General features: G+C 36.9%; 1 protein-coding gene and 1 pseudogene across 2 annotated transcripts in view; one reads left to right on the forward strand and one right to left on the reverse strand.

Annotated features, from left to right (window-relative positions):
* The first annotated feature begins 1,659 nt into the window (after positions 1-1,659).
* Positions 1,660-8,244, forward strand: LOC306859619 (tripartite motif-containing protein 16-like; annotated as a pseudogene). The gene is made up of 6 exons (XR_013786074.1): positions 1,660-2,295; positions 3,443-3,526; positions 3,794-4,027; positions 4,744-4,881; positions 5,832-5,891; positions 6,589-8,244. The product of XR_013786074.1 is annotated as a tripartite motif-containing protein 16-like (transcript).
* Positions 8,245-9,464: 1,220 nt separating this feature from the next.
* Positions 9,465-22,030, reverse strand: part of LOC306859407 (broad substrate specificity ATP-binding cassette transporter ABCG2-like) — a gene marked incomplete at both ends in the record, with an annotated part of 30,507 nt that continues 17,941 nt past the window's right edge. Inside the window, 7 exons of the mRNA XM_079400419.1 lie at positions 9,465-9,615; positions 12,034-12,107; positions 12,619-12,708; positions 14,829-14,983; positions 15,073-15,197; positions 20,213-20,302; positions 21,341-21,423. Of these exons, the coding sequence (XP_079256545.1) occupies positions 9,465-9,615; positions 12,034-12,107; positions 12,619-12,708; positions 14,829-14,983; positions 15,073-15,197; positions 20,213-20,302; positions 21,341-21,423 (768 nt within the window). The remainder of the gene's footprint in view (positions 9,616-12,033; positions 12,108-12,618; positions 12,709-14,828; positions 14,984-15,072; positions 15,198-20,212; positions 20,303-21,340; positions 21,424-22,030) is intronic.

The raw sequence follows: 22,030 nt of genomic DNA on the forward strand, positions 1-22,030 counted from the left end.
TAATTACCCCCCCCCCAAAAAATGGTAACCCTACTGTTACCTAATTTTTACTGTTCTACTGTTACCCTACCTATTTTATTGGTTTCCACTACCAGTACCATTAGAAACCATCACATTTTAACCATTAAAATAAATTGAAAAAAAAATCTCTAGTGTTTTTATTCCATTAGGGTTGGTTTTAACAAGCCACATATAGAAGGTGACCAATAACCAGCAGACACCCACAGGGTCCCTTACAGTTTCCAGTAAAACCAATACAAGTCCAATTATAACCAGTAAAATCATTACAAATTTTGAAATGGTGTCTATTGTTTTTTTCAGCAGGGTAATTCGTGGTTTTGCTACACTAACCATAGTTTAACCATGGTATTTGTAGTAAAACTATGGTTATACAAATGATAATCAATACCCAAAAAACCCATAGTTACTGCACTTTTACTACAATGGGAAAGTCATCATTTGGATTTATTGATAAAAGATGACGTTCATAATTCATGACAATATTGATAATTTGAAGTTTTCTTAAGTAAAAGTCAGGCACAGTGACTGAATTTGATTTGGGAAAACAGTTCAGGACAGTTACTTTGTATATATAAATAATATATTTAGCATTACACAAATTATTACAGGTAGGCCTATTTGAAGGTCAATGTTAAGTATTAGTTTTAAATCTACAAAATTAGCACCCAGTTTAAACCGACTTCCAGGATAATTAAAAATTAAATGAAAAAGTGAAGTGAAAACGTTGAAGTGGTCGTGAAGAGGTTTAGTTGAAGTAGTGAAAACTTCAAAGAAATGGTGACCAGTTACAACATACACACATTTTCCCTTACAACTACATATGTTTTGAACTGAAGTTGATGTTGAGAAAAAGTGCGCATCCTTCTGTAATGCACTTCTGCTTTAAATAGCCTGTTCGTGCAAATCTATATTACCTACATAAAGATCAGCATTTATAACGCATATCTGCTTGGTCTGCCATCAGACAAGGACTTTATGGGAAAATGAGAACATGTATTACTCATTAACATCATTGGAGTTATTAATGTTGATTTTAAAACATTAAAATAATTCCAATGATGCTGATCAGAGAAATGACATGAACCAAAGAATAAACCATGCCACTTCTAAAACAGAGCATATGAAAAACTTATGAAACAAAAAGCATTAAATTTATGAAACAGCCCGTATTATGGCTCTTCCTACTGTTTTATTGTCCCTCTTGACAGGTTAGACAAGTTTCTGTTTGACAAATGCACGACAGCTGGACTCTGCCCACATATAAACCTTATCTAACACACACTCACTAGAGGTGAATACTAAGCACACACACACACAAAAACAAAACAATAAAACCAGTTTAAAAACAACAGTGTAAGATGTAAAATCTCACTTTTGTTCCATATGCAAATACACAATGGCTGTCAAAAGGAAAAGAGACATGATGGTACAGTGTCTCTCCTGTGCACGTAGAATATTTTAATTCATTTTACTAGCTGGTTATTCCGGTATTATTTAGCTAAACACAAAGTAACATCACCCTGGCAAGCAACCGTGTGTCTCTCTCTGTTAAGGTTTTACATTACAGCAAGCTTCAGTTCTGTCTCTCGCTATCTGTGGCCACACACACACATAAGAGAGTCCCGCCCACATACACGCACAAGGAAAAGAATGAAACGAAACTAAACTGTTTGTAGAGTCCCTTTAACACCGAGCTCCTTGTTCTTCATGCAAATGGCAGATGAACAGGACTCACGCGTGTGCTCCGTTTGCCTCCAGGACCTGCAGGAAAACAGCTGCCCTCAGTGTAAACAGAATTCCTCATGTGGGACAGATCTGGAAGAATATGAGGCTCCAGCTGCAGATCCAGAAGAATACGAGGCTCCAGTTGCAGATCTGGATGATTCCAATGCTTCTGTGTCAGATCTGGACAAATCTGTTGCCTGTGTTGCAGAGGCACTGGAGAGGACAGGACTTCAGACGGAGCAAGCTGAGGATGTGGAGTGCGACTCTTGCAGTGATAGGAAAGAGAAAGCCATCAAGACATGTCTGGTGTGTTTGGCGTCTTACTGTGAAACTCACCTCAGGTTGCATAAAGAACTGAATGTTGGGAAAGCACACTTACTGGTGGATGTCACTGGACAGCTCCAAAAAAAGATGTGCCCCCAACATCATAAGCTCCTGGAGGTTTACTGCCGCACTGACCACCAGTGTATCTGCTGCCTCTGCATGCTGGACACCAACCACAAAGGACATGACATGGTCTCGGCTGCTACAGAACGAGCAGAGAAACAGGTAAAGGTGGGGTAGGGTCGGTTTGAGTCCAATGAAGTAGAAGTTTTTAATATGCAAAGCATAAACAAACCATTTTTAACAGGTTGGGTGAATATGTTTGAGAATAGCCAGTTGCAGTTTGGTTTACAAATAGGATTTTAATGAGGGATTGTTGGTATGGACTTGGATCCACAACTACAGAGTAGATGTTGCTCAAATAAGACTTTGTAAACTCCAAACAAAACATTAATGATTAAAATCAAGAAAGCCATGTTTCAATCATGTTTGAATGGCAGTCAATTAACTGGTTGGGTGAATAATTTGGGAATAGCCCATTGCAGTTAAACGGGATCTTGGTGAGGGATTGTTGGGTCACACTTTATATTAGGTGGCCTTACCTACTATGTACATACATCAAAAAATAAGTACAATGTATTTATTGTGGTCATATTGTATTGCAAAACACTTTGCTGCTATTGAGGTGGGATACAGGTAAGGTTAGGGACAGGTTTGGTGGTATGGGTAGTTTTAAGGGTGGGTTAAGGTGTAAGGGATAGGTCAACAGTGTAATTATAAATTTAATTACAGAAATGTATTACCGATGTAATTACATATTGGTATTTTTTAAAAAATATAAGTACAATGTAAAAACATGTACACAATAAGTGCATTGTATCAAATGATTCATTTCAATGCAAGTACATAGTAGTTTAGGCCACCTAATATAAAGTGGGGCCGATTGTTGTTATGGACTTGGTTTTACAATTAAAGAGCACATGTTGTGTGAAAATATATTTAATTCTTCAATACAAATACATAATTATTAAAAACAATGACAATAAGAAACAGTCATTGTTTGAAAGCATGGCTGGGTGCAGTTTGGTTCATGAAAGGCTTTGAAACAGGATTTTGGAGGGGGACTGCCATTATGGACTTCCACAACTGTGCCTGATGTTGCTCAAAACATTCTTTGTAAACTCTTCTGAACAAAGACATAATGATTAAAAGGCAATGACAATAAGAGAGACATACCTAATTCAAGTTGCCAGAGCAGTCACCAGGCACAACAAGTTATGACACCCTTAAAATGCCTCAATCGTCTTTGTGATACCGCAGTAGGTGAAACAATGTAACAGGGTCTTGAATGACATTGTCTACTGATTCCCAGAGGCAGCTGGAAAAGTCCAAGCAGATGCTTATGGATCTAGAGGCGGAGCTGAAGGAAATCCAAAAGGCATCAGGCAGACTGAGGGTACGTTTTTGACAAATTCAAAAGTAAAATAATGTTCCAAACACTTTCTCCATCCCAGAGTAATAGGCATAAGCTATAATTAAGCCATTGGTTGACTTCCCAAAGTGACCATGAACAAAAAGATGAAGAACACAGAAGATGGAAAAGGGGCTGTTTGTAAACTATCATTCAATTTGGTGCCATTTATGGTGCAGAAAAATTACACACTTCAACCAAGAATGAGAACAAGAACAAAAAATGTTTAGCTTGCTATATTTCCACTAACAGAACTTGACTCAAGCAACGGAGGAAGAAGGTGACAGGATCTTCACCGAACTGCTCAGCTTTATGCAGAGAAGCCACACAGAGATGATTACGCTGGTCCAAAGTCAGATGACCACAGAGTTGAACCGGATTCAGGGACATTTGCAAGATCTGGAACAGGAGATCTCAAAGTTGAAGAGAAATCAGTCCGAGGTGGAGCAGCTTTCACACACTGATGATCACATCTATTTCCTCCAGGTAAAAGCACCACCGAGCTGAAAACAGACCAAGATACTGTTTGAATAAATGAATTATTACTATCCAGAAACAAAGCTTGCATTATTCATGAACAACAAATGGTATCAAAGTCTTTCAGCTAATGCTGATGTAGTTATCAGAGGCTTGCTTATTTGATCCCATCACAGAGCAAACCATTTACTACAATACACTTTGGACCAAAATGGCTACCAAATGATTAATTAGGGACTTTAAGCAACAGCCACTGATGGAACGGCAACAGCATTTTGACGTTATATTGCACGTGTCCGACTTTAACTGTTACTTCATGAGGTTCTACTATAACCATCTACTACAGGAGAAGAGCTGGTTTGACATAGTCATTACAACGGGACAGATTAGGTTGGTAAATGTTAAGTTTTATGGTATATACCATTGTAATTGCACCAGTATACGATTCTACCATTAGTCTTTTATTTAATCTGTGTTATGGTTTAAAATGAAACTGATTCTAATGATTTTTCTGTTTGTACAAAGATATGTATGCTGTTAGTAACAACATCTCAGGTAGCTGAGACTAGAGATGATGTGAAGCAAATAATAATTGCCTAAACATTTTCCTCATAATACTTGAATTACATCATAGCTGTTCCATTCGCAGTCGTTGCTTAAAGTCCCTATATTAAATGTGTTGTAGATCGCTTCTTTCCTCTCCTGATTATCTCCAAATCCTGTAGGAGGTCCAGTCCCGCTGGCCAACATGTAATGACTTCCAAAGCCGGAAAACTAATCCACAGTGATCAAGTCCCTCGCCTCATTAACAGCACATATAAAGGACATTTGGAGATTGGAAACAACCAGGATATTCTCAGCAGGTAAAAACTGATGGGCGATGAGCAAATTTGGTCCACAAAAGTGGTTTCCTTCAAACTAATTTTAGTCTAAAGTATAAGACTCATTTGTCACACTAATGTCCTACTCAGACTAGACCTTTGTGGTTAGAATTTCCATACATCTAAAAGCAACAAGTACAGACTGTTTCACTTGATTTATACAAACCTGTTAATCAAAGATTCCCAGAATTTGTCACTGACATAGGAACTGGTGGATTTTAGCATCTTTAGCTAACTTAATGTACCGCTGGTAAGTGGGCTGAGGTTGAAAGTAGAATGTAACTATAGCTCATCAGGTGTATTTAATTAGGGTTGTAGCTAAACTATGTAGGACATTGGCCCTCCAGGGCAAGATTTGAGGAATCCTGCTGTTAAGAATCCTCCGAAGACCATAAAGGGATATGACGACAAAAATATAAAAATATGAGATGGGAGGAAAACTCATATTTCAAAGATTGTCCATTAAAATGTTATGCATTCCTCCCAAGAAACTTTGCATTCCCCTCACAAAACCCCATGCAAAGTTTCTTAAGGAAATGCAAAAGTTTTGTGAGTGACCTCAGAGTTTCTCAGGGGAACAAAAAAGCATTGAAATACAAATTTTCCTCTCATCGCATATCTTATCGATATGATATCTTATGTCACTTTAGGAAAGTAGTGGGCAAATCTGGCTTTCGAGGCTCACTATCCAAAAGAGTTTAGCTCCAACCCTAATCAAAGTCTTGATGACTAATTGAAATTTGCAGACAGGTGTATTTGATTCTAGTTGGGGTTAAATTCTGCAGGACAATGGCTTTCGAGGGCCAGAGGGTGGTGTCTTTGGGGTACTCAACAGAACACTTGGGATTTACAAAATCCTACATGTGTCCAACCTTTTGTGAAAAGGTCTGCCGATTCCCAAATAACCAATGTGTTCTGTCACATCTCTTTAGTGACTGCAGAAAAGAGCTTACTGCCGCAAGAACCCAAAACAAGGGAGGACTTTATACAGTGTAAGTCATTCTACACTATTGTTCAAATTTAAGGATGGAATACACTACACATCTTTTAAAACAGATTTTAAAACACTGGCCATCTCATACACTTAACGACTTTGTAGTTGTCACAGAGGAAAAACTGGCCATCATACACTAAACGACTTAAAATCTGTTCGTGTGTGATCCTAAGTTGCTCCGATCATAACAAATTCACACAGAAACATGTACCTTGTTGACAAATGAAAACAATATGTGCTCTAAAATCAGCTCAAAATATCAAACGCATGATATCCTCCAACTGGATGGAATCATAGCCTGAAGCATGGAATCAAGCAGTCTGTGACCAACATACACCATGCCATTTTCTCTGAAATCAAATATGCAGACTATCTCTGACTTTCGCCAACTAGCGTCAACTTTTTCAGACAATAAATCGACGGAAAATCAGGGCAAAAAGCGTGTAGTGTATTCCAGTCTTTAAATAATCCCCAAAATTCACAATGAGGTTAAGTACTGTACAATAGGAAAAATCCCAATCCCTAAAGATGCTTAGCCTTAGTACTGGTTTTGTTACCTAAGGATACTTAATTCACATTAAGTTATGTTGTACATACTAAGACAGCTTACCAAGTTGTGAAGACCCAAGTAAGTGTGCATACTTTGGGGTAAAGTAAGGTTTTGCATTTTCACCCCGTTTCTCATTTCCCACCAGTTCTGGTTCCCTTGAGTCTGGACCCAAACACAGCTCACAGGAACCTTCGGTTAACAGAACAGAACCAGGCTGTGGCTTGCAGTATTGAGCCCCAATCATACCCAGAACATCCGGACCGCTTTGAGTGGTGGGCCCAGGTGCTGAGCAAGGAAGGTCTGACAGGTCGCTGCTATTGGGAGGTCGTCTGGAGCGGACTGTACGGCGTCGACCTCGCAGTGTCCTACAAAGACATCAACAGAACTGGGCAAGGAGACAACAGTGGGTTTGGGTACAACAGGCACTCCTGGAGTCTGGACTGTTCCATATCCAGATACGCACTAGTGCACAACAACGAGGAGACGGAGATCAATGTACCCCTGTCCCACCGGATCGGGGTGTATCTGGACCACCGGGCAGGACAGCTGTCCTTCTACAGTGTCTCAGATACCATGATCCTCCTTCACAAAGTCCACACCAGGTTCACTCAACCACTTTATCCAGGATTTGGGCTCTTTCAGGGCTCAACTGTCAAATTCTGTGAGCCGCAAGAAGGTGGATCACCGCAAGTAGTTGACAGATCCAAAAACAAAAAAACTTGTATAAATCACAAATGCTTAAGAACAGCCATGAAGAGAAACAAATATCTCAGATTTGGAAAGCGAGGTGCCAGCAGTCCTAAATAAAAATGTCCTGTCCTGATTTGTCCAGAACAGAAACATTGAATAATGGTGAAATGGCATGCACAAATGAACTCAATACAAGGCTTCTGTTTAGGTGAAAACCACGTAATAAATCAATTAACCGATAATCTGTTGGTAGCTTGATGCTTCAGGGAATCTGTTTACAAGGTAGTGCACACTGCACTTGTGTTATCCATTTACATTTGTTTTACATTTCAATTTATGATATTTATGGCAAAAGTGCTTTAGCTTCACATATGAGACTGCTATTGATGTTCATATCGGCGATGTCTTTTGATGGCAAATTAAAGGTAGGAACTGACTTCAATAATTACAAAGCTTTCATTAATGGGAAATTTTAGCAAGAATTAAAATTCTGTTATTTTCTCAGTCCCATGTTGTTCCGAATCTATATGACCCCTCCCTTTTATGAAGCTTTATTTATACAGTTAAAATTCTGACAGAAATAACATGCCGTTCTGCAGGATTATACAGAATTCTTCTCCGGCCCTAACAACAAACATGTGTCCTTCTCCAACATGTTGATACAATGTCATTTTGTTGGTCATTTGCATACATGAAACAGTTTGGAATCTTTTTTTTTTTTAAATGTTTTATTAAAGAATTATCTTCTGCTCACCAAGGCTGCATTTATTTGGTCAAAAATACAGTCAAAAATAGTGAGGTATTATTACAATTCAAATAGCTTTTTTCTATTCATCTATTCATTCAAATGTGAATTTACTGTAAAATGTAATTTATTCCTGTGACCAAATCTGTATTTTCAGCATCATTACTACAGTCTTCAGTGTCACATGATCTTCAGAAATCATTCTAATATACTGATTTACTGATCAACAAACATTTCTGATTATTATGTTGAAAATAATTGTGCTCCTTCATATTTTTTCTTGTATTCTCCTACATTCTCAAACAATCCAAAGAAAACATCTTTAAAACAGAAAGAAAAGTCACTTGCAAAATAAAATTGGATGAACATTTTAAAAAAAACTGACCAAAATTTCTCTGTGTGGGTTCATTGCCAAAACAAGTGAAAGAATCTTCGGTGTCTGATTTATATTATAATTACATCAATAAACTTTGTGAAATTAAAATTAACCGATTAATCTGTTTGACCTCTTCATAGGAGAGAACTGTAGTAACCAAAGTCGGACATTGTTATGATTTTCAAGGGATGCAGAATTTAATAGAGATGCTATGACATCTCCCTAACAATATCCAGTGATCACAAAATTGTCCCTAGCAATGATTTTGATAAAAAAAAAATTAAATGTCTGTTCCTTTATATAAATATAAAGAAAACCCTAAATTACTAAAATATAGCACAGCATATAAAAATGCTAAATAAGAAAAAAAGGGATGTAAAGGGTTAAGCTAGTAGGAAAGTGTACATCATTTACTGTTGTAAATGGGAAATGCATGACTTGTTTCCGAGGGTCTGGTTTCCCTTAAAGGTGACATGTTCGCCACCTTCAAGAACATGCAGCAGAAGAGTGAGGTGGTGTGGCTCTTCAGCCGCCTGTATCTGTGTGTCGCTGTTCATCTACATGGTGCTCAGTCTGTTCAAACACAAATGATCATTTAATAATTATCAAAACTAAAATGACTTGTAATAAAGGATGAGTGCAAGTTGTAGATGTTGGTGATGGTAGTTTGATGGGTGTCTCAGCATCAGCAGGATAAACATCAGGACTGTATTTAACTATTTAAAAAGTGGGGGAAAAAATAGCTGGCACAGGTGTTTATAGAGGTTTAAAGTATTTGTTAAATAATTGTTATAACAATGTACATCATATTTCAAATTTGTATTCAAATATTTTATTTACAGTACTGCACTGAGGACAAAAAAGGGGGGTGGGGGGGGTAGTAATTGTGACAGAAATTATTGGGTCTTAAAACCCTATGAGAACAATAAACCCATAAGCAGAGTCAATGCTTTACATGTTCATCTCTGTCTGCAGGATGATTGGATCAGTATTTGTATGATTTACTTATGCATATGATTACTGTTTGAGTGGGAATCTCATCGATGGCTGCATCTTAAATCGCATGCCTCCCTAATATATAGTAGGTGATTAACAGTATGTGACAAACGAAGTATGGCTAAATGTATGGCCAAATTCACAGTACTCATAAAAGAGTAGGCAAAACCTATTCTGTGTGCATCTGATGGACACTTTACCAAAGAGCTTGTGTTTAGGTGAATTTCTTGATGAAGCGCAGCTTGAGGTAAGCGATGATGAGGAAGATGAGGGTCATGATTCCCAGAGCCAAATGATTCTGCCACAAACCCCATGTTGAATAATCAATGCCCTGTTCGCTCAGAAAGTCCTCACCGGTCGAACAGCTGCAATTGCATCAAAAGTCATTGCATGTTAGTTTGATACATGTAACTGTGTTGTTGAAGAAAGTCATTTTGGCACAAAGGAGACTGTGTGCATGTGTATTCCTGTGGACAGACTTTGGACTTATTTGGACAGGATCACTTTATTTTGACGTCTCCATTTCACTAAAGCCTGTGAAACTCATGCAACAGCATACAAACCTGCTCAAACACACAGCTGTCTTTCATCTGCAGCTGTCAGTTTCAAGCTTCAGGCCTTGATTAGCTGCTCAGGTGTGTTTCATCAGCAGCAATTGACACATATCCCTATATTCTGTTTTCATGTTCATTTTACTTAAATTTGTTGTGTGAATTTGTCATTTGTATTGTTTTTAAATGTCTAAATGGTTAAATATATACTTAGACTTACACTTCTATTTTTATTTCAGTTTTACTGAAGTACATCAACTTAAATTAGATCAAAATTTGTTAAACTTTGAGGTTGGCTTGAGAAAGCCTAACCTGAAAGTTTGAAGCCATTATAAAAGCTTGATGTTTGAAATTATAGATCAATTAGATACATATTGCTAGCAATTTGTTAGCATGTTTAACATGTTAGCGTGTTTTTAACATGATCAGCAGGTTGCTAGCATGCTAACCTCTTTTTAGCATAATTAACATGTTAGCATGTTGCTAACATGCTTTTACCATGATTAGCATGTTGCTAACATTTTTCTAACATGATTACAGCAGGCATGTTTATAACATGTTGCTAGCATGTTGTTAGCATGATTGGCACATTAAAATGTTTCTAGCATGATTAGCATGTTAACATATTTCTAGCATGGTTAACATGTTGTCAACATGTTTTAACATGATTAGCAGGTTGCTAATGTGCTTCTAACAGGATGTTGCTAGCATGTTTCATGTTGTTAATGTGTTTTTAATATGATCAACATGTTGTTAGCATGTTTTTATTACTTACATTTTATTTATTTTTAATAATTGAGGACATTTTTTGTTTGTTTGTTTTTACTAAAAATAGTTACCTGGCTGTGGTATTGAGAATTGTGAAATTTCGCTGGTCTCTAAAATGTAGATGTCATAGCAACCTTATTTACAGAAAATACATATTTGATATATCACGATCTTTAAATAAATCACTCAGATAAAGTTTTGGTCATGTGGCCCACTCATAATCGTGTTAAATAATCATGATTACCAAAATAATCGTGATTATCATTTTTGCCATAATCATAATAAACTAGAATAAACAGATGATACATCATCCGCTGGTGTGTATGCTACTATGGTTATCTGTATAGTTATTGTTCTTGGTGTAAACGGCTCTTAAAGTTCCCATGAAATGTAGTTTTTTGGCTTTTAGCATGAATATGTTAACCATACGGTTAAGCTTATATGCTCGGAAACAATAACAAAGTTTGCGTTTACAAGATATAAGCATTCAAGACGTACAGTCTCTCACTTCCGCCAATACTTCAGCTCCTCATCAAACTTTCTGCCCAATTAAATGCGCTCTAGAATCCAAAGCATCCCTCCCCCTACACTACAAATAGATGTTGAAGCTGCACAAAACGCATCGGACCCATATGAATATGGATGAGATTATGGCTGTTTTACACAGTCAAATACGGCTTTACCGAGCTCAACGGCTCTGGCCCAAACCTTGATGTAAACAAAATGCTATTAGCTATTTTAAAAAGTGCTAAAAGTGCAAAAAGACTGCTTGATATGTCTAGCCTTGTCTTCCAGTTTCATTTGAAATGAATTCTGTGTTTCAAAGCACTTCAGTGGACCTTTACGTCTAAAGGCCCCGATATATTTCAAACAAAGTTCGTTTTCATTCTTCGTTTGGGAGCAAAAAGAATTTAGAAAAGGCTGAGCGACGGTATACTGTTTTTGAACATTATGACACCCCCGCGCTGCTGGAGGCGGGGTGTAGATTAATGTAAACGTATATCTTTACTCTTTCCTTTCATGGCTTTGGAAACCTTGCATCTGATGTTTATCTACGTCGCTTTTTGCATAACTCTGGGTCGTCGACACCAAGCTTCATTGCAATTTCTTTCTAGGAATTAAATGCTTAAGTTCGCTTTGGTGAGCTGTATCGAACTGCCAAAATGAACTCAAAACGAACTACGTTTCGGCCTGAATTTGTTTGAAATGACATCATATCAGCTCGTTCTTCGATTTCGTTTGAAGTACATCAGGGCCTTTACTGTACAAAAGTTGACCCCTCAAAGAAACTCTGTTGTATTCTGTTTAATGAAAGTAACTAAATGAAAATGAGATGTAGGATCAGCAACTACCTAAAATAACGTCCTTTAATTAACATTTTTAATTTCAAGTAACAAATGCTTTTTATGGCTTTTGTTCGCTATAATGACTCTGTTGATTACTTGCATGCAGCTTCATACTCACACTTGTCTTCCTATTCTGGTCATATTCCTTGTGTCACAGAAGATGAGGCCAGTGAACTCATTGATTTCCACAGCCTGCAAAAAAAATAAAAATAAAATCATCATCAATGAAATAAACACTGTTATCTGTTCTGCATTGAACAAAACAGTGTTTTTCATTGTTATTATAGTTACACTAAAACAATAAAAATGCATTCTTTTAATACTAATAAAAACATACAAACACCACTTACAAAAACATTTCTGATAGTTGCTAAAGCAACATTTATCATCAACATTATTATATATAGTTATTTTTATTGTAATGTGAAAGGTGTAGCAATTTTGTAGCTGATTTATTGTCTGTGTGTATATATACACACAGACACACACACACACACACACATATACATATATGCATACACATACATATATACATACACACACACATATACATACATATATATATATATATATATATAAATAAAATTATATTATAGTTTTTCAGTGATCATCACAAAATGTACTTTTTGTACAGACTTTCCATTATAAGTAGACTTCATTCAAATCAAACACTCCAGCCGAACATGGACACATTAAAACTCACAGTGAGACCATAACGAGGAATACTAAGATACTTCAGCCAGTTCATCCAGTCAGCCACACTGGGGAGATTCACCAGCAGCCCTGAGAAGATCTGAACACATAGGAATAAATATTACACAAAGACTAAACATAAATGTCAACATGACATGCATTTTATAAACTGAATCAGCTCAAACATCTCACTAAATGAGACGCCTTTAAAACGCTACATAATACAACTGTCCTTTCCTTTCCTGTCCCTACCTGCACAGCTTCAGCACAGCACCACCTAGTTGTCAGGAGACATGGAAAATTACTATGTTTGCTTATAACTTATGAATGATTGGACTAAAAAGACTGGTCTCTTTACATTCAGAGCAGCATGTCTGAATCTCAACTCTACCCAAATTTCCCATGTCGGCTATTTTTGTCATTGGCCATTTCGAATTTTGACAAAAATGCTATATTTTATGATTGCATTGGCGTATTGTTATTGGTTAATATATGTTTTCGGCACCATGCCCTGAAGGTACTCAAAAGGTTTTGTGGCAGTGCCACCTTGTTTTAAAAAAAACGCTAATAACTAGGGCTGCCCCCCTAATAGTTGACGAGAAGAGGCTTGGTCGACCAAAATTTTATTAGTCGCAGAAAAAAAAAATCCCACAGGTGAAGTCATGCAATTTGTGACGGACAGATCGTTAATGGCTGGTCTATGTGATAATACAGTACATCTAAACACTCGCCTATCATTTCATCTGAAATATGTAAGTATTTGCAACTTTACATTGCCGCTCAATCTAATGTTGACCTAGAAAAGTGCGCTCTGTTCAAGTGTCTGTGTGGAGTGTCAAAAGTAGCGCGCTAACTGCAGGACAGATGGAGGCACCGATGTGCTCATTTACTCCTAAAATACTCCTCATTTTTGGTCATACAGTGTAATACATCTTTCAAATCAGTAAAGACTCTACGTTTATTTGTGTGTGCTCACAATAACAACGAAACGTTGTGCTTTTGTAAAATAATGAAACCAAACAGAATGAGCTTTCTGCCATCTTGAGCGCGAAACTCCGAAACTCTGTGTATACTTGCCTTACAGGCATGAAAAATAACTATATCTATAGAGAATGAAATGTGTACTTTCTCACATTATGTAATCCGTATGAAACATGCATACAGGTGCATCACTACTGCAGAGATGATGAGTCAGTGTCGCCGACTTCATCTCTTAAACCGAGAACAAAGAAAGCACTACTATATCAATACATAATTAAAATGTTAATGCAGCCTCCTTACTGTTTTCTTCCTGATACATTCATAATCATTAGCTTCTGCTGGTTCGCTGTGGCAAGCTTTATGCATGCACTTGAGCGCCTATTAAGCCATGTAAGAAGTTAAATCCTCATTATTATGATTTAAATGGTTTATTAATAAATGTGCGATTAGTCGACTAATTCTTCAAATTAACGACTATTAGTCAACCAAGAAGATCTGTAGTCGCGGTTAGCCCTACTAATAACCTTTGATTAGACTGGTATTGTTAGATTCCTTGGATCATGTAGAGAGCATCGATACCAGTTATGCCATAATCAGACAAACGTCCTGTCTGCCATTTTGATTCATTTTTAAACCATAATTTTCAAACTCCTCCTAGACCGTTGGTCAAATTCTCACTAAATTCGACCCAAATCATCTTCAGAAAATGCTGGCAAAGAGTTATGGATTTTGTAGGCGAAACAGTTTTTGTTTACTGCGTTAACAAATTTGTTGATACGATGCCAAACTGCATCTGAGGATGTATCTCTGCAAATCTTTGACCTACTGACACCTTTACAGTATGTGTGTCAAACTGAGCATACTACATCAATTTTACAACAGCGCCACCCATTGGTCAAAAGTGAAATCATACCAGTAATGATTGAATTTATGACTTTTCAGGTAGTTTGACTAAAATCACCATAAAAGTCTTTAATTACTCGTTGTGTTTGGTTTGCTCCTCATTGCTGCCTGCAGCTATATTTACATTCTTTATTGCAAATATAGTTGTCAACATTTGAAGTGGATCAAAACCTTTCATCAAAGTTGTCCTAAAACTAAACTGCGTTCTTGTCTTAGGACAACTTTGATGAATTTTTGATCCACTTCAAATGTTGACTACTATACTTATAAACCATGGTAGACTCAGCCTCATGTGCTTTATTACTAGTGCTTGAACGTGTGCATGAGTTCATTTACCATCATAATCACAAAGCTGATGGTCAGGAAGATGTTAGCGATGGCCACCACCGTCTGATCAGCAGAGATGGCCAGAGTCATGGACGTGGCTGTGTACGACACCAGAACGATGGAGAACGAGAAGATGAAGAATGTCTCCACTGACGCCTTCAGTCCTGCACAGGAAACACAAACACATCAGACATGAGACCACATGTGTGATATCACACAAACAAGAATGATGTGATGACGGCGTGAGTCTGACCGATCATCCAGTACACCACGCAGCTGAAGACGATGCCAGGGATGGTGCGCAGAAACAGGATATCACACAGGACCTTGGACAGGAAGTACACTGACACTCTGTAGTATCCGCTGATGTACTCGTGCCTGAGGACACACCCACCATAACAACATCATCAATCAATCAATCAAATATTCAAATAACAATTACCACAGTGACTGCACATAAAACATCAGAGATCACATTCTTGACAATTATTCTTAATCTCAAGATGCAAAACATAAGAATTCAAATTTGTGGAAAAAATATAACTATATAAAATAATGTTATAAATAACTTTAAATTTGTCTTAAATCCCCAGAGGTAAAATGTTCTTCAGTGGGTGATTTTAAATTAATTGTTGCAATAAAGCATTACAACATAACACTATACTACAGTACTAGGATTGTGCACAATTCTTCTAAAGTGAAACCAATGATCAATAATGTTACAATGCAGCAGTGTTGGCGGTAATGCAAGTAACGCGAGGTATGCAAGCAGATTACTTTTTTCAAGTAACTAGTAAAGTAACATTACTTTCTAAACGTACAAGAAAATCTCTCTTTTTCAAAAAAGTAAGGCAAGTGTTCTCGCATTTATTCACTGACAGCTCTCCTGTCCCCGTGTTGAGAGAAACTGAGAGTGAGGAACAGAGCCAATTAATTTTATTTATTTCACTTTTGGTGTGAAAGGGCCTTTACAGGTGCCAAAAATATAACTTTTGGGGTTTTGTTATTAAAAATAAATAAGCCCAGCTCAGATGACAAAAAGCAATGCAAAAGTAGCAATGCATTACTTTCCATAAAAGCAATTAACTACATTTTATGGACGAACGCAATAATATAATGCATTGCTTTTATGCAACTTTCTGCTCAATTTGAGTCAAGTAGGGAATAAAAGATGTTCTTAAGAACATATTTCACATTTCTTAATTTTTCAAGAATTGCTTTCTTATGAACATTCTTGAACTTCCAAAATTCTTTCTTTAGCTGAATCTTAGTTGTAATGTTGCTTGGCAACTACAGCGGTACAATTCAAGAGTCAAAAATTATATTATATATTATTTAATTAGATATTGAGATTGTGAGTTGAACTGTAATGATGATAAACATTTAATATCATTATTTTCTTATTTTATATATAAATTACAAATGAACATTATCATTATCTATATTAGAAATAAAAATAATTTTTACATTACATATTTTTTTTACTAATATTTCTAATAATGATAATTAAATAATGGCCTTTTCAGCCTATTTGATCACACAAAAACCCACTATAAGCGAAAATTATTATTTTGCATAAGTGTATTTCACCCCCCTTATGGGATGTGGATGATGCCATGTGGATCAGAACAATTTTAACATTTTATAACAATTATAAATCTACAATAAAATGTAGTTTTGCTTCCTGAAAGAGATTATGAAAAGAAAAACATGAAACCAAACATCATGAAAATAATTCCGTATTTTTTGAAAAGAAAGAATCTTAAGAAATTTCTTCTTAACTGCCATTTTCTTATTTTCTAACTTAAGAAAAAAAGTGAATAATATTTTGTATTCCCAAAAATTCTTCTTATGCTGGGTACACACCACAAGATAATCGGGCTGATTTTGGGCCGACAATCCTAGGTAATGTTCCCCGATTATCTCGGTGGATCTAAAGATTATCTTGTCAGATTTTCCTGTGGTGTGAGGTGTGACTGAATCTGCTCGGAAGAACGTCAGAGGCGTAAATATTCAACATTTACGATCAGAAATCCTGATGTGTGGGGAAACCCCGAGGACAAAGGCGCATACGATGTTGAGATTAATCACATGAAACGAAACAATATCCAATCAGAAAGCGAACTGACAGAAGACAGAAGCATATCAAACACAGTCATGGCGCAGCACAAAAGGATTTGGACACCATCATTGCAATTTCTTCCTGCCATTACCAAAGACTGGGACTTTAAAGCCTTAAACATATTCTTTGAATTATTTGTAATTATTTATACTTGTTTAAGGAAATGTAATATTCTTTATTGTAATATTTATTTTATTTATTGTATTTTATGTTATTGCCCTTGTCTGTTCTTTGTTCTAAATTGCAATAAAAATAAAATAATCTTGTTTATCCTCACATCTCCAGAGATTTTGCTAGATTTGCCGTGTTCACAGTCGGGACTCTGGTTGAAAATCTGTTGGTGTGTGTTGTGCTGTCTTTGTCACATCGCGGCTCACACACTATAGGAGCAAAACGGTTAAATCTAGGATTTTTGTGTCCTCATGTTTGTGGTCTCTGACATTTTGAAGATCTTATACGATTTTTAAAATCTTTTAGTGTGTACCTAGCATTCGGAATATTCTTAGTTTTTTTTTTCTTAAGATTGTTCTTAAAAGGCACAGTATGTAAGATTTTTGCTATAACATACAAAAAACTACTAGGACATTGTTGTATATTTTGTTCAGTTGTGTACTTAAAATTATCCCAAATGTTTGGGATGTCAAATGCCAAATGGTCCATGTCTTTGTGTTGACTGTAAATGGTGTCATATACGCATTTTCCACTTTAACTGTAACTCATCGTTATATTTAGGTCACGTCCCAAAACCATTCAAGGTGGCGGTTATTAAGCCTCTTATTAAGAAACCACAACTAGATTCAAATGAACTGGCAAATTACAGACCCATTTCAAATCTTCCGTTTATGTCAAAAATTTTAGAAAAAGTTGTGTCTACTCAACTATGCTCCTTTTTGCAAAAAAAATGATCTCTATGAAGAATTTCAATCAGGTTTCAGGCCCAATCATAGTACAGAAACTGCACTTGTTAAAATTACGAATGACTTACTACTTGCTTCAGATCAAGGCTGCACCTCATTGCTAGTATTACTTGATCTTAGTGCTGCGTTTGACACTATAGACCATAATATACTCATAGATCGATTACAAAAATATATTGGTATTCAAGGACAAGCTTTAAGATGGTTTAGATCCTACCTGTCCGATCGCTACCACTTTGTCCATTTAAATGGAGAGTCATCTCAATTATCACCAGTAAAGTATGGAGTACCACAAGGATCTGTCCTAGGTCCTCTGCTATTTTCAATTTACATGTTGCCCCTTGGAAATATTATTAGAAAACACGGGATAAGTTTTCATTGTTATGCTGATGATACTCAATTATATATCTCAACAAGACCAGATGAAACTTCTCAACTATCTAAGATAATAGATTGTGTAAAAAGTGTAAAAGATTGGATGACCAATAATTTCCTCCTACTAAATTCAGACAAGACAGAGATATTACTTATTGGACCAAAAAACAGTACACCGAATCTCGTGGATTATAATTTGCAACTAGACGGATGCACTGTCACGTCCTCTAAAGTCAAAAATCTGGGTGTTATTTTAGACAGCAATTTGTCCTTTGAAAATCATATTTCCCATGTTACAAAAACAGCATTCTTCCATCTTAGAAACATTGCCAAGCTTCGAAGCATGCTACCTGTTTCTGATGCAGAAAAGCTAGTTCATGCATTCATGACCTCTAGACTGGACTATTGTAATGCACTGTTAGGTGGTTGTCCTGCATCTTCAATAAACAAGCTACAGATAGTCCAAAATGCAGCGGCTAGAGTTCTTACCAGATCAAGAAAATATGATCATATTACTCCAATTTTACAGTCTCTGCACTGGCTACCTATTAAGTTCCGTATCATTTACAAAATATTATTACTTGCCTATAAGGCCCTAAATGATTTAGCACCTGCGTACCTAACTCATCTTCTACCACGCTACAATCCAACCCGCTCTCTAAGGTCGCAAAACTCTGGACTTTTGGTAGTACCTAGGATAGCAAAGTCCAATAAAGGAGGTAGAGCTTTTTCACATTTGGCTCCCAAACTCTGGAATAGCCTTCCTGATAACATTCGGGGTTCAGACACACTCTCTCTGTTTAAATCTAGATTAAAGACATATCTCTTTAGTCAAGCATACACATAATGCATTTTATAATCTTGTACTGCAGTTATATCTGATCAAATGTACATTATTATTATTCTTTAGCTTGGGTTGAACAATTTATTTTTGCTTAGATGGAACAGCAGCTACGCTAATCATGTCTCTGCTTGTCTCTACGTTTCTGCCACGGGATTAACATCCCGTGGTAGCCAGGAATTACAGAACTTCAGTCTGGATCCAACCACTACATGATCTAAGATGACCGAACACCTGAGATGGAGGATCAGCGCCGGGAGATGACGTATGTGTCCCTGATCGTAGGCAGAGGCCAAACACCTGGATGAACGCCAGAGACAGATCCCCATTGAGGACCCCACCACTTAGACAGCCATCGGAAAAGACCACTGGAACCAGCTGAGCCCATTCAATCTGACTTGCTGCGGTTTGGAACTGAACTACTGGTTTGTTGGCCAGAGGAGAATTGGCCCCCCGACTGAGCCTGGTTTCTCCCAAGGTTTTTTTCTCCATTCTATCACCGATGGAGTTTTGGTTCCTTGCCGCTGTCGCCTCTGGCTTGCTTAGTTGGGGACGCTTCATTTCCAGCGATATCGCCGACCTTATTGCAAAGACACTATTTAAACTTATTGACACATTATTTTCCTTTTGTGATATTGTGCAGTGCTTTGACACAATTTGCATTGTAAAAAGCGCTATATAAATAAAGGTGACTTGACTTGACTTGACTTAACTGCCGTAGAAACCAAGGCAACACAGTCTCGTGGACAAATGTGTAAATAATAGTTGCAACATCTAGCAAGCAACTCCCTTGTTTCTCTTAGTCGTTATTCTACCATTTGCAGCTGGTTCTCTCAGCAAAGACAACTCCCATGAACAAGTGGAGGTGAAGATGATAAATCGCTTCATTCCGTGCTCCGTCGCAGCTATTCCAGTGCTGTTTTTTTAATATGTGCCCTCTAGTGGCAAGAAAATACATGCTGTGCCTTTAAGAAACAAAATTAAGAAGAATTCAATTCTTGAAAAGAATCTTCTTAAGAATCATCGTATATAACTTCTCAAAGTTAGGATAACTTCAGACTTCTTGTCAAGAACTTAAATTTTTGATTCCCAACTCTAGTGTGTGTGTGTGTGTGTGTGTGTGTGTGTGTTTACTAACACAAACAGTTTCCTCTCAGTGATGAAGAGTTCAGCTGAGGAAATAGAGCTGAAACATTGATTGGTGGTGATGAAGAAGAGCGCACCCCTCCTGAAACATACACAAATTATTCTTAGTGGACAACCATTAGGAGTATTTTTTTTAATATATATGAGAAAGTCGCAACACAATATTTTCGGCAAATTATATTTAAAAACACCATGACTAAAGAGATACAAAAGGACGCGACAGCTTCTGTTCATCAGACCTGAACACTGAATCCCTTCTAATTCAAGCAGAAATGATTCATCTCACAGAAATACTGAAATACTAACTGAACGTCATTGCATCAACGTGTGTGAATGTGTGTGTTTTCACAGTCTTTGTAAAAAAAAGCACATTTTCTCATCCTCAGAATGTATGTTAATTTCTCCATTTCAAACATAATCACCAGTGTCAGTCACAACATTTATATAAAAATAATCTTTGTGAGGACGACTGGCAACAGCTGGTCTTAAAGTCTTGAGACACCGCACACTACACAACTTTAAACAGACTGAAAACACAGAAAACATTCAGTTTAAATGACATTCATAATCGGCCTGACAGTAATGTGTTCTCAGCTTTACATAATGAACCGGATTAGCCTGCGATTGTGGGTTGATAAATGATTCTTTCGCTCATCAGTGCGAGTTTTTAAAAGTAATTTTTTACAGAATTATGCATTGCTGCTGTTTTGCTAACATTTACTAACACACAACTGCAAATTACAAGCTAACTGAATGGTTGAACGCACAAATTCACAAGCACGACATGCCCGAAACAGCCTGGATAACATCAAATTGCCTAACACAGCTGTCAATCAAACTCATCAAGAATTGTGCAAAAACACATTTTATGTATTTTAGTTATTTGAGATGCTATAATAGTTTTGTAATTGTGTTCCAATAGATTAAACAATTATTTAACAAATATTATATTTGTATAGACCTAATAAACTGTGTGGGGGGGGGGCTATTCATCAGAGTGGGTGGGTTTTTCCTCAGTTTTTGCTGATTCACTGTATACTAAACTGGGGAGCTCACAGCTTAATACGCCATATTGCTTCATTGCCCAACCGGAAGTCTGGGTGAATGTGTTTTTTTATACCTGTTCTGAATGCCGCTCAAATTGTCCTCCACTCCAAAAAATATGGCTCCAACAACCAGAGCCAGGAAAATCACCACCCCGATCTGGAGAAACAATCTCAGATTAATATAAAAATATCACCTTCAATGTAAAACTTCATTCATTTATCATTTATTTATATAGAAACCCGTATATTCTTTTCACATATATATTTAGTTTTGACATTAATCTTCTTGCTTTATGGAGGATCGCAGACTTATAAGTGCATTACCAGTTATCTCTCAAATGGACCATTGACACTATCTACAATCTCAATTAGGAGTGCCAATGGTCCATTTGAGAGATAGGTGGTGGTCATGTGTCGGCTGTTGTGTGAACGAGCTCAGGACAGTTGGACTGAGCGGCGGATCAGAGGTAAAAAACGATAATGTTCAGTTTCTTGCACAGACTGATCGTTTTGTGTCTTTAGTATCGCCACGAGCCGCAGGGTTTAATTTGGTTTTGTCTGTGTATGTTTTTTTTTTCTCAAAGCATATACCATCGACTGATATTATATGACTGCAACGGTTTGAGTTAAAAATCTTCGTTTGTGTTCTACTGAAGAAACAAAGTCACCTACATCTTGGATGCCCTGGAGGTAAGCAGATAAACATCAAATTTTCATTTTTCGGTGAACTATCCCTTTAAGTTTATATCACCAGCAAAATTACC

The sequence above is a fragment of the Barbus barbus genome (assembly GCF_936440315.1).
Source record: "Barbus barbus genome assembly, chromosome: 40".
Lineage (NCBI taxonomy): Eukaryota > Metazoa > Chordata > Actinopteri > Cypriniformes > Cyprinidae > Barbus > Barbus barbus.